Genomic DNA, 16932 nt, shown 5'->3' with positions numbered 1-16932 from the left:
ATCAACATGCACGCTTTCAAAGCACTTCTTAGAAAAAGCATTTCAAAGGAAAATGATTTTAATATGTAGGAAGTCACATGAAATAGTTTCTCCATTGACTAAACCAGTTGAAATGTGGGTGAAAGATGGATGAAGAATCTCACACGGGCATTTTGGTATATGCGTTGAAAAACTAGGTTTCGTATGCTCTGTTTAATCTCAGTGTCAATTCAGATTGTGTCCATTTGTATTCAGTTGAAAAACCAAATTAACATATGTTTTCGCTTAACGTAAAATGGCGCACCTTTTTTTCTTCAGTTTTTCAGCTCTAAACCAAAATTTTAAACTAGGCAAGAATGAGTCACTAAGAACAACGGATCATAGTGATGAGGGCATAGTATCGTGAGAATAGCTCAATGGATCTTAGTGAAGAAGATCCATTCAGCTATTCCCACGAAGACGAGCCCTAGCCTTTTTGAAAGCCATCCAAGATGTTTTACAAGATTTTTTGGTATTCTTAGGAACATCACCTCAAAATTTAGATACTGGGAGGTAACAGAAACTCATTGACAAAAATCTCCTGACGAAAATAAATATCTCATTTTTAATAATAATTTATATATCATTTATTGCTTTCTTATTCATAAGAAAATGAGATATTTTTATATACTAAATAATCTTTGCAACTATAAACAAAAAACAACTATAGAAAATCATATATTGCTAGCTGTATCACTCATACAGGATGCACATATAATTTCAAAATTTTCTTACCGTGTCCAGAAATTCTATGTACTTCAAAAGATATATCACCCATCCGCATGTTGCCATCTAGGAAGGAAATAAATAAATTAGTAGCCTGAAAAATTTAAATGAGTAAGTACAAATTATACTCAGTAAAAGCCCAAACTGCTTTTCAGTGTTAACGAATTTTTACATGAATCAAAAAACGCAGACGATAAAAAAGGACTTCGCATTTTCAGGTAGCTTGATGAATTTTTAACGAAGAGAATGAAATAGGAATTCGCAATATTTTCTATTGCTTACTGTTATTACTGTGCAATGAAATTATAATATTTATTTGTAATTGAGATAAATGTACTGTTATGCCTTTTTTGCTCTCCTGAATTTAAAAATAAGTAACAAAATGTGTTTTTAATATCTATGACTTATATATTAACTATATAACAATTCTATCCAGTTGAGCCATCCCGACGGGAAAGTGGTTAGTGACACTGACTGCTGTACCGAAATGCCCGGGTTTGAATTCCGGAGAAGGTATGGATGTCAATTGTTTGTCCCTTCACAAGAGGCAACAGTGGCTCATCTGTTAGAAGTGATCACACAGCCTTCGGCCTCAGTACTGGCCAACGCCTATGGTGTATAGTACCTGCCATTTGGAAAAAAACATGTATCCAAATGTAATTTAACCCTCTGAGCGGCATGGCCGACTTTATCCGCTCATGAGATTTTTTGTCACTTGTAAAGAATTAGGTTACAACTTAAGCTATTTTGCTTTATTACTTTTTTAATAGCGTAAATGTAATCTTAAATAATGCCAGTTTATGAAAAATAGAGGCTAAAATAAGTAATTATAAAAATTTAGCTAACAAATGCTGCATAGATACTAGTCTTCCTGACAAATCCAAAAAAACTGCATCGGTCAGTTATTATGTCTCTATAAACAGGAAGCAAAATTTTGAAATTTCTAGAATTTCCCCTCTTGTTTATTATTTTACAGAAGTAAGAGCACTATCTATTGGCACTCATTTAAGTTTTTTAAAATGGGCTGTAGACAAAAAAAAATTATGTATTGATTCATTTAGTGAATTCATTCACCAAAGAGTAAAAAAAAAAAAAAAAAACCAATTCGATAGAGGCTGCAGTTTCCTGTTCCTAAATATGTAACAGATTTTAAATCTCCGTAGTAAACTAAATTTCTTTGAGCCTTATGTGATGTTGTTGTTGTTGACTGATGCTCACTTGTCTGACCTATAGTCAGCCCAAGCCTACGAGATTCCTCGTGGCAAGGAGCGCAAGATTATGCCTGTCATTGGCAACAGCCTTGAGCACCTTCCAGGTGACAGTGCGGCATGGCTCAGTTCCGACCTCAATTTTGATAGAGAGCGCCCCAGGAGGACAGGTCCAAGGGTTTCTCACCCCTCTTCGCCTACCACCAGCCTATCTAGAGGACGTTGGACTCGCCAACCCTTCAGCACGGCAGTCAGCGATGCTAACCACTGTACCGTTTGGCCGATGCGATGTAATAAATGCGGTGGATATGTGTGTCCCCCCCCCCCAGAGAAAGCTTTTGATTCAGTAAACGCAGAGTTAAAGAGTTTCAGGCGAATCTTCTCAGTGCTATTTCACGCTACTGCTTGTTAGAGCACCTGGTATGAACTACCTTCAGTTTATATTTTTGATAGCTTTGGGCTCATTATTCCATATTGATGAGGCGTATTTTGGAAGTAAAAATCATGGTATTAATTCTACTTATCAAAGGCTTCTAAAAAATATTTGTATGTTGCTCAATTTCTAGGCAAGTAGTAGACAGCCGACATGAATCTACGTTACTAAATTACTTAATTGAACTATTTGAGAGGTAAACTTATGTATTTTAATGATATTTACAGATGAAGTTTTATCAAATGAAATATGACAATGGAGATGGTATGTCTTTGCGTCATCTATACTTTTCAGCGGCATCTTTCTTCTTAATGGAAGCGTACACACACCATCTATCCCATCATACTCATCAAATATTCAAATCGCGAAGATATCGACTTTAAATGGCATACCACATATAGGTAGATCTTTCATATTGGTTCCAGAGGTAAAATCGATATGTCTTCGCTTTTTGATTATGTAGCAATTAGTATTCCAGAAAACCCTAACAAAATTGTATTATATAACTCTAAAACTGTAAGTGAATTCAAAGATAATTAAAAGATTTATGAAAAACTTGTGTCTGCTTCCAAACAAGCTAAATTTCTATGTGATTTGAAACTTAAACATATAATCCTCATAACTTAGTGAGTCTGTGAATATTACTGATATCACTGGAATTTTTCATACGAAAAAGAAACTGCTATGCTTTTATTGCAGCTGTTACATTAGCACAGATTTGTAATGGATTGAATGTACACAGGACCGATGACAGCTTGGTAAAATGTATTTTCCCTCAAACAAACACTTTTTAGTTTTGGAACTTCTCACAAAAGTACTCGTACAGTTCTCCTCAGCATGACAAAGCACAAACAGTAGTTACCACTTCAAACTATTAAGAACGTTAAGCACAAGATAGTATACAAAGCCTCAATGCGTAAGCTTGAAGACTCATATGTCAATACTCTGAGCTAAACTCTGAACTCAGATCTCAGCTGAACTGAGAACTGATGCCCTCTCTCTAGTCTTCAAGGCATTTTCTTCCTCTTTTCTGCATGCCTTCGTAATGTGAGTTATACTCATATTGGAGAGGTCCAAGGTTCCAGTCCCGGGAAAGATATTGCACATTTTCCCATCTCTTGCTTAAAAAAAAAAAAATAAAATAAAATAAAATAAAATTTAAAAAAAAAAAAACTGAAATGTTTCAGATTTTAAATTACGTCCAAAGGGGCGTTTTTTAACATTTTGTGTGTTACCTTTCCTTATTAAATATCATGTTCCTCGCACTTAAACCATAAGATCCAGTGCAACAGCAATATCGCAAAATAGTTTTAAAACGAGCATATCTTTAGAATTTCCGATACAGAGACTCACGCGCTGGAGATAAAAATGTTTTTTCTGCACAACGTTGCCATTGCTCGCTTTGAAATCCTTGAGTTTGTTAATCAAAAATTCGTCAAAGTTTTAAAAAATAGGAAATCGATCATAAAACAAATTTCAAATTTCAAATTTGGTCTTCCACATGCTCATATTCGTTGGAGGATTACGTTATTCAAAATTCGATGACTCTATGTACCGTTGTTTTATCACAATACGAGAAATATACATACATTTATGCAGATTTTTCATTATTTAATTTCTTCAAATATAATGCAGGACTCTAACATTTTGTGGCAACAGTTTGAAAAGTGAACCGACATTTATGAGTCCGACGCAAAATACCAAAACGAAACTAATAGTCCTTCGGGATTCAAATCCCTTTGGACTAAAAAACCTAATGATTTTTTAAACCTTATGCAGTTTTTCCTCCGCCGCCGAGAAATTTCCAGTACCTTCGACTTCTTGAAATTCCTGGAAGGCATATACAGTTGCTGTTATATATCGGGCCGTATATCTCTACATATAATAAAACAAAGAGTCTGTCTCTGTGTGTGTGTGTTTCGTTCGCGCTGCGTGTAAGCTAATAGACCTACGGCTAAGAAATTTGGTACATAGGTACATCTAGACAAGAGTCAGTGCACCTCGAAGCGATTTTTTCGAAATTCGAATTATAATTGTTTTTATTTTATGTTTTGTGACCAAATCGCGTCATTTTGAGACATAATAGGCTATAGGAAAGCGAGATTTTACTCTACACACTCCACTTTCACATCGTCATGAAACTTAGGCACTTAGCTATTTTACGAACTTAAAAAAAAATTCGTGTTTCAATAAATCGATTAAATACGAATTTATTTAACAAAGGGGGCTTCACACCTTTTCAACGGGATTTTTTCTAAAAAAGTTTATTTTTAAAAATGTACAGTTTATTTTTCTTTGATTTTTGGACACGTTAAACTTTCATCCTTGCGACTGCTTTTACAAAAAGAATTTTGGAAAAATGATAATATCTTGTATTTTTAAAATATTTTTTAAATGAAGCTTCCGAGTACACTTCTCACATCTCACATCTTTAAAATGTGATTTTGGCAACAATTTTCCCGTCTTATTGTTGTTGATAGATTTTTGATGAAATCGGATCATTTTGAATAGCTTCATTCTTTTAGAAATATGGGTTTGGCAACAATTTTTCATCGTATTTCTTATGTTACTGTTTTTAAGATATTGGCATATTTCATTGTCATATATATATATATATATATATATAATACATTTTTATTGATTTTTTTTTTTTTCTTTTTTTTGTTAAAATTGTTCTGCAGAGTAAAATTCTACGCGGAATGTTATATTTTTTGAGTTTCTTTCATGTTATGTTTTCCTTATTTCACTGTTTGTAAGATATTGAAAAGTTTTGCATGATTTTTTTTCCTTCAACGGAAAGTTGGTTTTAATTTTTGTATTAAGATAATTAATATTTGTATTAAGGGATATAGCTTATTTCATTGTAATTTTCTTCTTTTGAAAATATAAGATAAAATATCATTAATTATACTTTGCTTTTCAGTATTTTGTAAAATTCTTTTATGTTATTTATTGCTCATTTCACTGTTTTTAAGATATTGAAAAGTTTTGAATGATTTTTTTTTAGGAAACAAAGTTCCTTAACCTCCTTTATACCATTTGAGTTCTTAAGATTTTGCCAAGGGAAGTTGTTTAACTTATTTATTAGAATAATTGATATTTGTATTAAGGGATATTGCTTATTTTATTGTAATTTTGTTATACGTAATAACCTTTTTTTATGAAGTTGTTCTGCAGAGTAAAATTCTACGCAGTTTTTAAATTTAACGTTTTGCTCTCTTCAGCCATTTTTCCGGTACATTTAAAAGCCAGACGAAGGCTGGCAGCGAAGCTACTAGTAGTCAAATAAACGGATCAAACCAATTACAGTTATGTAGGAATCAAGACAAAATATCTCCAAACGGTAATCAAATTTGAGGATAAAAATCAGCTGTCAAAATCATCGCCAGCTTGGAGATATATCGTGAAGCCATTTACCTCAATTCTAAATTCACTTTTCCCTGTAATCTTATTTTTCTTTTCAACGCTCTTGAAGTCTTTAATGTTCCATTTTACAAGAGAGACAAAAACTTCGCACATAATTTCACTAAAATTATTTACATATATGCAAATTTGTAACACTGTGTTATTTTATTCCTATCTATGTTCGTGGAACATGACTTGAGTAACTAAAATACAAATTCATTAGCATAAATTCTTTAGATTTACAATAAAAAATATCTTTCTAGTTTAAAAATGTGTCTCCAAAAACGAATAAATATATTTGTTAAAAGTTATACAATACAAATAACTTTTAACAGCAACAAAAATTAAAATAAAACTCAATTTCAAATTCCTTACCGTGTATGTAGAATTCTCTCTTGTAACAACGGTGTTTTTACAAAGCACCATATGATCGGTATTTTTCATAAGATAAATGACCTAAAAAGAAATTTTCAATCAGAAAAATTACAAGGTAGATAAAAAGAATAATCTGAAAGAGTTCAGATTTTAACAATCGCCTAGAAGGATTCGTTAAGCTGAGCTTGCAGTTTAGCAGTTTGCTATTGCTCTCATTCCTGCTAATCCATTCCTCTTTGCTCCTTCAGCAAATTATTAAGCGTAATTATTTTCGAATTTACGCCACATACAGTTCAGCAACAAAACTAAAAAATTAAAAAAGCAGCATAGAAACATATATTTAGAATTCCCGATGCGTTGGCGAACATTTATATATTTTTTGTCTTTTGTCAGCTCATAACATAAATAATCATTTTGCTTAGTAAAATAGCTAACAAAAATTCTTTTTACTTCCTTGTGCGAAGTAAAAAGGAAGTATTGTAATTGCGAAAAGTTTCAGACAGCATATTTCAACAAAAATATACATTTTGACCGCTTTCGAGTGCAATTTAACGATGTATTTGCGTGATATCTGTACGTAAGGACAGAATAAAAGACGCTTTTCCCCAAAAAAGTTATAAAACTGCTTTAAAATGAATTCTCAAGAGAATTTTTCGCGGCGTCTGTACGAACGTATATACGCACGTATCTCGCATAACTCAAAAACGAGTCGCCTCAGAACGTTGAAATTCTGTATATAGGACTACTATAACATGAAGATGTGCACCTCGTATTTTGGTTGCAATCGGTCGCACCAAACCTATATAAATATATTTATATATATATATCCACTCTGCTACCCGGCTCAGTGATCTCAGTTTCTTTACTCTTATATGTTTGTAAATTGTACATTTTTCTGCTTTAAAAATGATTGAATTATGTTGTTCTTATCTTTCGTTTAAGGTTTTTATGCCTTTAGTAAAGGTGTATGCAATATATCTAAAAGTATCAACAATTTAAAAGTTTTTAAGTGTCGCTAAGCTTAATAATGTTTTTGATGGCTGCCATTGCTTGTTTACATTTGAAACAAAAGAATAGTGGATTTGTTGCCAATCTAGAGAAACATAGTTTCGCAACAACAAAGATACCGCCTTCATTTATTATTGCGAATTAAATCATGCTTAATCCTTTCTGGAATTTTTCGAGGAAATAAGTTTTTAAGATTTACTTCGCAATTTTTAATACAGATATTTTGAGTTTTTATGTATTTTTGCCTTCTCGCGAAGTGAGAACTGAATTAACTGAATGAGAAATACTGAATCGTCTGTGAGAAACTGTTTCTTTTTTGTTTTGTTTGCTGAATTTCTTTTATACATCGTTCTAGCTTTATTATAGTATTTGAATAGAACATGTGGCAACGACTAGATAATTCTTTAAATGTTATAAATTTTGTGCATTCTGAGTTAAATTATGGACAAAATATAATAGTGTTAAGTGAACCTAGCGTCAGAGTGTCGCTATGGTAAACAAGTAGAGTGAATTTGAAAAAATGCATTTATTCTATTGTGGTTTATGCGCTGCCGGCGAAGTAGGCTTAATTCAATCCAATAAGTTTAAACGAAATGCAAGAAAAAATGCGTATAATTTAATATTTCGTACAAGGAATTCCTGTGGTGTACACATCAGATTTTTTTATTAACGTTTTATGCGCTAACTGTATTTATTAAATATCAAGTTCTCCGCCCTTCCGCGGTATAAAATTAAATTCAAAGATAAAATCACAAAATATTTGAAAACAGCAAATCTTTTGAATTTCCGATAGATACTCTCCCGCACTGGAGATAAAAATTATTCCGCATAGTTTTGCCACTCTTCGCGTCGTATCTTTGAAATTGTTAATCAAAAATTCCTTAAAGATTTACAAAATATGAAATAGTTTATTGTTGTTCTAAAAAGGAAAGGCTTTTTAATTATCAAGATGATCACAGGCATTGTAAGGATTTTAAGAACTGGAGTATCGTATCTTTCTTAAATTAAATAGGTTTAAATAACGTACAGCAAAAATGTTTACAATTTAGCAGGCGTACAGGGAATCCGTGTGGTGTACACATCAGATTTTTGTTTGACTGTGTGTTTTTTATGCTGCGTAAAAATATAATTTCCATAAAAAATGTACATATTTAATATAAGTACGAATTTCGCAATTGTTCACCTTCAAAGGTGTCAATTACTTCAAGGTGATATTTCCGGTAAATAAAGTTTAAGTTTGAAGGCAATCTATAATTGCGTCTAGACGTGCAAAATGCTTCAAGGTTATACTTTCTCCTCGTCAAATTGAGTTGCACGACAACAAGATAGCATAATTTCTCTTCCTTACAGCGTTTATAGACTATATCGCAGCTATTTCCTTTATTAAATGAATGTAAAATTAGCTGCAAAGAAGTTTTTAATGATAAAATTTGCTTATTTTTGGTACATGGAATATAAATTAAAAACGGAGTGATTCAATAGGAGAAATATTTTTGACCAACTTTTCTAAAGAAGGGAATCTTTTTAAGTACAAAATAAGGAGTATTTTACATCAGAAATAATTTTAGAGCGTCATCTAATGTGTAAACATGGCTTCTACTAGTAAAAGTACCGTATATACCCGCGTATAAGTCGACCCCCCCCCACTTCGACATAAACAATTCGTAGAAAATAAGAAACCCGCCTATAAGTCGACCCCCCCACTTCCGAAATCGATCGAGAAACTTCGAAAAAAATTTTTCAAGTACTACATTTATTCAAAATCATCTGAGAAAAAAAAAGTAAATATACGATAAAAATACCTTGGTAAATAAACAAAATCAAAGTAATTCAACGTCCGATTCATGGTCAGATTCGAAAATGATCGTATATAGTAACCTTCTAGAATTTGTTCCGGAAAAGATTCGCGTACGTAAAATCTATCTGCGTTTTCCCTTTTTAAAAGTTAAAAGAAATATTCAAAACTGTTCAGTTATTGCGTGGGCTATTTTTTTTGAATTTTGACGTGTACGCCTGTTAAAAAAGTATTTCATGAATGAACAATAAAACAATAACTATTATAAAGACTTATACGTACGTAAAAACTATCTTCATTTCTCTTTCCTTGGCGTGTTGGCGAAACTTTTTTATTGCTCGATATTGATCGGTTGTTCGGGGCCGAAAATTCTTTGATTTAATCGAAAATTACTCTAGTTAAAGTATGAAACTCTGTAATTAGTTCGTCACATAATTTAAGTCATGAAATTACTTCAAGTAAGTGACTTATTTGATAAGTCGTCCAATTTGAGTGCGGGAAGAAAACAACTGCATTATATAAAGAAATTTTTGAACTTCCGATTCTTTTAATTTTTTACGGCCCCGCGTATAAGTCGACCCCCCCACTTTGAAGTCTTTTTTTTTGTCCAAAATTTCTCGACTTATGCGCGGGTATATACGGTAATCAAAATAAAGCGCAAGAGGAAAGATTAAGGTGAAAAATTCATATTCATTTCTTTATCAAAGGATTCTTAAACACGCAAAATGAATTCTTCTTCCACAGAACTCTTAAACCATTTGTTCTATTGATATTAATGAAAGTTTTAAGAAAATGACACAAAGCACGTGAGGGCTATTTGTTTAGGGAAAGGGATATGTTCGTGGATGGCTATCTGAAGGGAAACTAAATCGTATTTATGGTAATACATGAAAAGGCAATAACTATCTACGATCGATGTTTTAATTTAGATGAAAGGTTAATTTCATATAATACTTTATTATTATTATAATTTATATATGAATGGCTAAACATAACTGAATGGAAGCATAAGAGTAAATAACTATTTCAGATCATTATTATAATTTAGTATATAAAAATTGCTAAACATAACTGAATGGATGAAGGCATCGCTATTTCGCTACCGAGTTATCGTTAAAGCATAAGGTGTCCGCCGATAACATCGCGGCGAAAACATCGCGGACGAAAACGTCGCGGAGAAAACAACGCAAGGCGAAAACGTCGTGCTACAAAACATCGTGGGAGAAAACATCGCAGTTCTAAAACATCGTGGCACAAAACATCGTCGTCGAAAATAAAGCGGTTCAAAAACTTCGCAGTTTAAAAACATCGTCGTCAAAAATATCGTGGTAAAAAATAAAGTATCTACAAATCATCGCATGACGATAACATCGCAGACATGCTTTTTTCAGGTTTTCATAATTGTAAATGGATATTCCCGTAATGATTTGTGAGCGCAAGATGGAAAGAAGGATAATTTTTACTTTCACATTTTTTTATTAATCAATAAATTTTTGCTGAGAAAATATAAAGGAAACTTAAGCATAGAAAATTAAATGCAACTTATAGATTATACTTTTCATGAAAAATTACCAGTAAAAACTTTATAAAAAATGATTTATTAATGACCTCTGTTAGTTAACTAGTATGTCGGTTTAAAATTCTATTAAGTGCTATAAGTTGCATTAATTTTCTATGCTTAAGTTTCCTTTATATTTTCTCAGCAAAAATTTATTGATTAATAAAAAATATGAAAGTAAAAATTATCCTTCTTTCCATCTTGCGCTCACAAATCATTACGGGAATATGCATTTATAGTTATTAAAGCCTGAAAAAAGCATGTCTGCGATGTTATCGTCATGCGATGATTTGTAGATACTTTATTTTTTACCACGATATTTTCGACGACGATGTTTTTAAACTGCGAAGTTTTCGAACCGCTTTATTTTCGACGACGATGTTTTGTACCACGATGTTTTAGAACTGCGATGTTTACTCTTTGCGATGTTTTCTCCCACGATGTTTTGTAGCACGACGTTTTCGCCTTGCGTTGTTTTCTCCGCAACGTTTTCGTCTGCGATGTTTTTGCCGCGATGTTTTCGGCTGTAACCAAGCATAACGTCATCTCGTAGGTTGTTCAAACATAATTTTTTATAATGAATGATGCCTTTTCTTTGAAAACATTCTCGGTAAAGTGCAGAATCGGCCACTTATTTGTTTGCCGCTTTTTACAAGGGTAAAAGCAATTGACTTTTTCGCAATTATCTTTTACTTTTTAAGTGACAATAGGTCGATGTGTACATAGATAAAATCAAAGGTGTGCGCAATGCCATTTTTGTGCAATTCTGAGATTTTTTTAAAGTTAAAATAAGTCAATGTGTACATGGATACCGAGTATGTGCAATTCTTAAAATCGCGTCAAGCAGTGGGTGATTCTGCACGCAAAATTCTACCGCAGACTTTTCGTCATGGGCAACTCCCAAATTGTTAAATCCATAAGATATCAAAAAAGGATTTAAAAATTAAACTAGTATTTCAATGGCGTCTTAAGAAATATAGAACTATATAAACTTACGCAATCTGAAATCAGCGCGTACGCTAGATTTGGCACGCTGTTAAATCTGCGCGTTTGCTAGATTAGTCGCTTTTGCGCATACATTTTCGCTGCAGTTTTTTTACGGCCCTCAAAATGGAATAGTACCATATCCCTTTTTGATATCCTATGGATTTAACAATTTGGGATTTGCCCATGACGAAAAGTCTGCAATAGAATTTTTCAAAGAAAAGGCATCATTCATTATAAAAAATTATGTTTGAACCAACGAGATGAAATAATGCTTTAGCGATAACTCGGTAGCGAAATAGCGATGCAAACATCCATTCAATTATGTTTAGCCTTTTTTTATATAAATTATAATAATGATCTGAAATAGTTATTTACTCTTATGCTCCCATTCAGTTATAGTTAGCCTTTTTCATATAAATTATAATAATAAAAATGTATTATATTAAAATAACCTTTCGTCCAAATTAAAACATCAATCTTAGATAGTTATTTACTATTATACTTCCTTTCTTGGGTTAGGATTGCCGCAATTGGTTTTGGAAGCACTGGCATCATCAATAGTTTGGCGATTTTTTATAGTCTTCAAAACTGAATAGTACCAAATTTGCTTTGTAAAATGTAAATATTTTTATTCGGGGAATTAAAAAGCAAAACCTACAGTTCTTGTCATTTATTTCTTGCATTAAAGGCAACGGTATTGTTATGTCTATAATAAGGACACCTTTATGCATTTATAGCAAAGCACGTTTTAGACACTACAAATGTATAATAACATTAATACGTATATGATAACTGAATTTCAAAATGTGAAGAACTGCAAATATTAGATGACTTCTAAGCTTGCATGGATTTACAAAGTTATGACAAAATTTGTGATACTCACTATGGACACACAGGTAGCGTAAGCGGCGACGAGAAAAAGATTATAAACCATCATGGTCTTCCTGAGTTCAAATGGCTTTCGGTCTCTCATAAAAGATGGACCAATCACTTTGATAGTAAGCAGGTACATGGAACATAGGAAAATGGGCCAGAAGTTGCTCTTTATCAAGAACCATTCCCGAACGATGGGATCTAGAAATTAAGAACACATATGTTGCTGAATACAGAAATATTATAATAAATGTAAAATATATTGCAATTACTCTAAGCAGGAAACAGTCTTTTTCTTATATATATATTTGGTTTGAAATTTACGTTATGTTTATCTACATGGTGACTTTTGAAAACTATTCCGCTATAAGAAAAATATAATATTCTATAATGAGTTCTGTAAAGCTAGCATAATAGGTTATTTTGCAGAATATTTTATAGAATTTCTCTAGTAGAAGTGATCCTTTCTATTTACGGCATAGCGATTCAAATCAGTGATCTATCAGTATATATTGGGTCATATAAAAAGTCTCCGCGTTTTTCTGGTATATTTTTGAACGACAATTTTCTTTATTGAAGACCAGTTTTTAACTTACCATTATTTTCTATGACCTTTGGCCATTTTTTGGGTAGCTTTATAATTCCATCGGTGTAGAACTGCTGTGGTTTATTGTCGAAAAACTTGGCCAAGTGATTTTCGGCGGTGCTTTGGTTGGCCAGTTTTTCACCATCAAGAGAGATTTGCAGAGACCGAAACAAATGGTATTCAGGTGGTCTAAAGTCTCCGCAATACAATGGGTGCATCAAAACTTCCCAACCAAGTTCCGTCAATTTGTTCTGAGTCATCGAAAATGTGCGTAGCCGCGCATTGTCACGATGGACCATAACTCCCTTTCTGTTGGCCTATTGTGGTCGCCCTTTCTGGACTGGTTCGTTCAAACAGTCGACTTTTGCACAGTACAGGATCGAATTGATGGTTTCACCAGGTTGCAGCAACTCATAATGGACAATTCCCTTCCAATCTCGACATCGAAATTTCTGGAACGGATTCGAGCAACCCACTCCTGGGTCTTTTCGTTCATTCACAGCATTCTTACTGTACACATCACAAATTTTTTGGCATGATTTGCCGGCGTTTTTACCTTTTCTATAGTAAAAAAGCATCAAATAGCGTATTTCTTCAGATATTTTACTCATTTTCAAATCAGTATAACTTTCTACAGGAACAACGAATTAGAAAACTATCTTCACAAAAAATGGAACCTGAATGTCACATTTTAAGCACATGCTTGTTTGAGACAATCGGGTGAGTTTCTGTTGCCGGATATATAGGCATCGATACCATTTAGTGGCAAAGAAGTTCGAAGACTTTTTATATGACGCAATATAATCCCTTTCTGTTTACTACATAGCGATTCAATCAAAGCTAACAAGCCACCAACAAGTGTTCTATGCTGGTAGGATCAATATGACGTCAGGCAAATGAGTTCTTTCTTTCAAATAGTTACGATCTTCAGTAAATGACTGAAACAAAATCTACCACGCATGTCCTTCTTCAGTGCAAAAGCAGGACTTTTCAGCGAAAACGCACAGGTAAAATTCGTGCGCGGTTTGGTCTGGGCTTTCTGGAAGAGGATATAATGCCTTTTCCTTACAAAGTGTCTGTTATCCTAAAAACTGATGATTAAATACCTTGATGCTGAACATTTCTGTCCATATTAAATTTTCAATTTAACTAATACTGAGTTAAAATTTAGATTGCCGGGTCCTATCCGTCCTTCTTTTGGGAATAACAACGTTTTTCTAGAACAAGCATGTCAAAGGCAGTATCTCAAGTGAGATGAATAGTTATCAGTATATAAAAGTGCGGGCAATAACAAACAAAACACCAGTTTGCTCATATTTTATGACGTAGTAATGAATGTAAAAATGAGCAAATACAAAACACTTTACATGATATTGCAGTTCTTTCAAAATGAACAGAAAGAACATAAAAAAAATCCACACAGCAAATGAATACCTGCTGTTTCTTTTCCGAAACCTTGTATTCCCCCCCACACACAGTAACCTTTTAAATGTTTAGAGACGAGCTGCTTGCACTAGCCGTTTTCAGAACAGAGGTCAGAGAACTGTCTGTTAACCTGGATTATGTTGGAGACTATTTCTTTTCACGAGAAAAGCTATTCATTCTGACACGTATTACTAAACAGAGAAATCACGTAGGATGCAAAATTTGCGGCTGTTTAGCAGCCCTGCAGGAAAGTATTCGTAACAATACACTTCACAGAATTTTTGCTTCAATAGAGTTCAGTAGCAATGAAATTTCGTTGACGCCATCTTTAGTTAGGTTGCCAGTTTTTCATGCTTGGTTAAAAAAGTATGCTTATAAAAATATCGTCTCAAGTGTCCTCTTTTCCCTAAGTGTGATACGTCTCGATATTCAGTGTAGTTCTAGTTTTTATTAACAAGATTGTAATATACCAACCTAGAATTTACAGCCAAATGCGTGGAACGTTGAGAACTGGTAAGCGAATAATCGCTTTAGTTCAGTAGACGGAAACGTGAACCTGAGAAGGGTTGATTAACCTTTATTGCATAAGTTCACAGTTGGCCCTTTCTCAGGACGTATATAAAAGCCTCCACTTGGGCTTGAACTCAAGATATACAAAGAAATAAAACTTAGCTAAAAGGAAACAACCGAAGCTATCAAATTTCTACAGGAATTGGCCCCTTAACCATTTCCGGCACGCTACCTTTTAAAGTCGGCGTTTCGATTAAAAAAAAAAAGGCAGTCTAATTAGGCCTAGAGGAGTACACAAGCAAAATTTTATCAAGATAGCAGTTAATTTTTTAATTCTGTGCGTGTGCTCAAAGTGGCACACTGATTGAATAGAGCTTCGAAAAGAGTGCTGAAACGACCATTGTTGTCAATGAACTGACCGATGAGATGCGGAGAAACAAAGAATACAGATTCTCAGTTGTCCTAGATGATCGGTGAGCCCGGTCTGGGCGCACCTAGGGTTCACCATTTGATTTTAGGCAAGATTTCAAGGTAAAAAATTAAAACTAATATAGAATAAGGAGATTAACATACAGCCAAAAAATAACATAGAAATTTCTTTTCAAACAATTCCTTTTATACCCTAAACAAAATCTTGAAACTTCCTTTGAAAAATGAGGGTCTTAATAAACTAAACATGGATAAAATATATGGACTGGTTTGTGCTGAGCTGCCATCTACTATAAATAAAGAAGGTTCAGAGAAACCTATAGTAACCTATAAATCCTTGTTCATTCAACTTTTCTGTGCGTATAGAAGGAAATTTTTAGGTATGTCCAGACCGGACACACTGTGCCGCAAACGGTTAAACGCTAACTAAACGGCGAATCTATCAAGGGCCTGAAATACGGCCGAGCGTAGAAATAGCTTAGAGAGAGTGTATTCAAAAGGCGAACGCGAGCTGGTCAGAATCTCTAGCTCTTTAACTAAGTCAGTTGACTTCTCTTTAACTTTAAATACTGCTCTTCCTTCATTTGCATTTAACCGCGATTCTAACAACACACTCTGGCCGGAAATTTGTAAGCTGAAATTAGAAGGGATAGGAAAGTAATTTTAACTAAAGGGTAAGAACTTAGGATAAACCTTACAAGATATAATTTCACATTTTTTTATTTTCTCAGACAGAAGAGGCAGCAGTATAAAAATGAGCCAAGTACCGCAAGTTTAACATGCCTACCCTAGGAACATGCAAATTAAAATAAAAAAGAAGGCATCGCTGCATGATTAAAATGACACAGCGGTCAGGATATTTTGTACATTTGCCTGTGTTGCCCTTGGGCAATTTGTGCATTCTTTCGAACACGCTGTCTTGGGGAAAAACTAGTAGATAAATTAATCTTCTGGTAAATAAATCTTCTTTTGCAGGGAGAGTTTGTTAATTAAGGCTTTATCTGTAAGAATACAATGATAAAAAGTGCAGATTTTGCAGAATTACTCGTCATTATTAGTTGATGTTACTGACTTGGTTCTTTATTTTCCTGCGAAATTCAGAAGTATTTTAATTACGATTATTCTTAAACAGCTAATTAAAATTTATACTTAGGCTGCTTAGAAATTCAAAAACATTCCATAATTCGTTTAAAACTCTGAAAAACGCATTGTTTACAATGTACATGAAGTTTCCAAAGAGGTTGGTATTGACTGTCTGGAGGACGTAAAGTGGTATTAGTTATGATTCATGGATGGACTGGGGTACAACACAAGCAGATAGGCAGTTACAGGTTTAATACTCGTTTGATAAAAGACTTCCATGTGCCTTCAGACCAGCCACTATATATTAAAATGTGTATGAATAAATTTATTCTACGTTTTATTCCATGCATCCATTAAAGCAAATAAAGTATATCCTTGGCTTAAGAGTCAAATAAGTTAAGATAAATTAAATATCTAAATCATTTATAAGTAAAAGATAAATTGTTTAGATTTCACAAGTTACTTCTTTAATGTATTTCCAAATCCTGAAATGCTTTGAAATTTGATTTATTT

General features: G+C 33.3%; 1 protein-coding gene across 6 annotated transcripts in view; it reads right to left on the bottom strand.

Moving 5' to 3' along the window:
• The window catches only part of LOC118203248 (very long chain fatty acid elongase AAEL008004-like), a 138950-nt gene that overhangs the window by 16603 nt on the left and 105415 nt on the right, over positions 1-16932 (bottom strand). For all 6 annotated transcript variants that reach the window (XM_085824344.1, XM_085824347.1, XM_085824348.1 and 3 more), the window contains 3 exons: positions 12397-12587; positions 6166-6246; positions 754-810 (listed from right to left, as the gene is read on the bottom strand). In XM_085824344.1, the coding sequence (XP_085680470.1) occupies positions 754-810; positions 6166-6246; positions 12397-12587 (329 nt within the window). The remainder of the gene's footprint in view (positions 1-753; positions 811-6165; positions 6247-12396; positions 12588-16932) is intronic.

The sequence above is a fragment of the Stegodyphus dumicola genome, chromosome 9 (genome assembly GCF_044657685.1).
Source record: "Stegodyphus dumicola isolate Sdum_Otavi_A_Nest chromosome 9, ASM4465768v1".
Taxonomy (NCBI): domain Eukaryota; kingdom Metazoa; phylum Arthropoda; class Arachnida; order Araneae; family Eresidae; genus Stegodyphus; species Stegodyphus dumicola.
The sequence above is the reverse complement of the archived record's forward strand: the minus strand, read 5'-3'. Positions and strand labels throughout refer to the sequence as shown.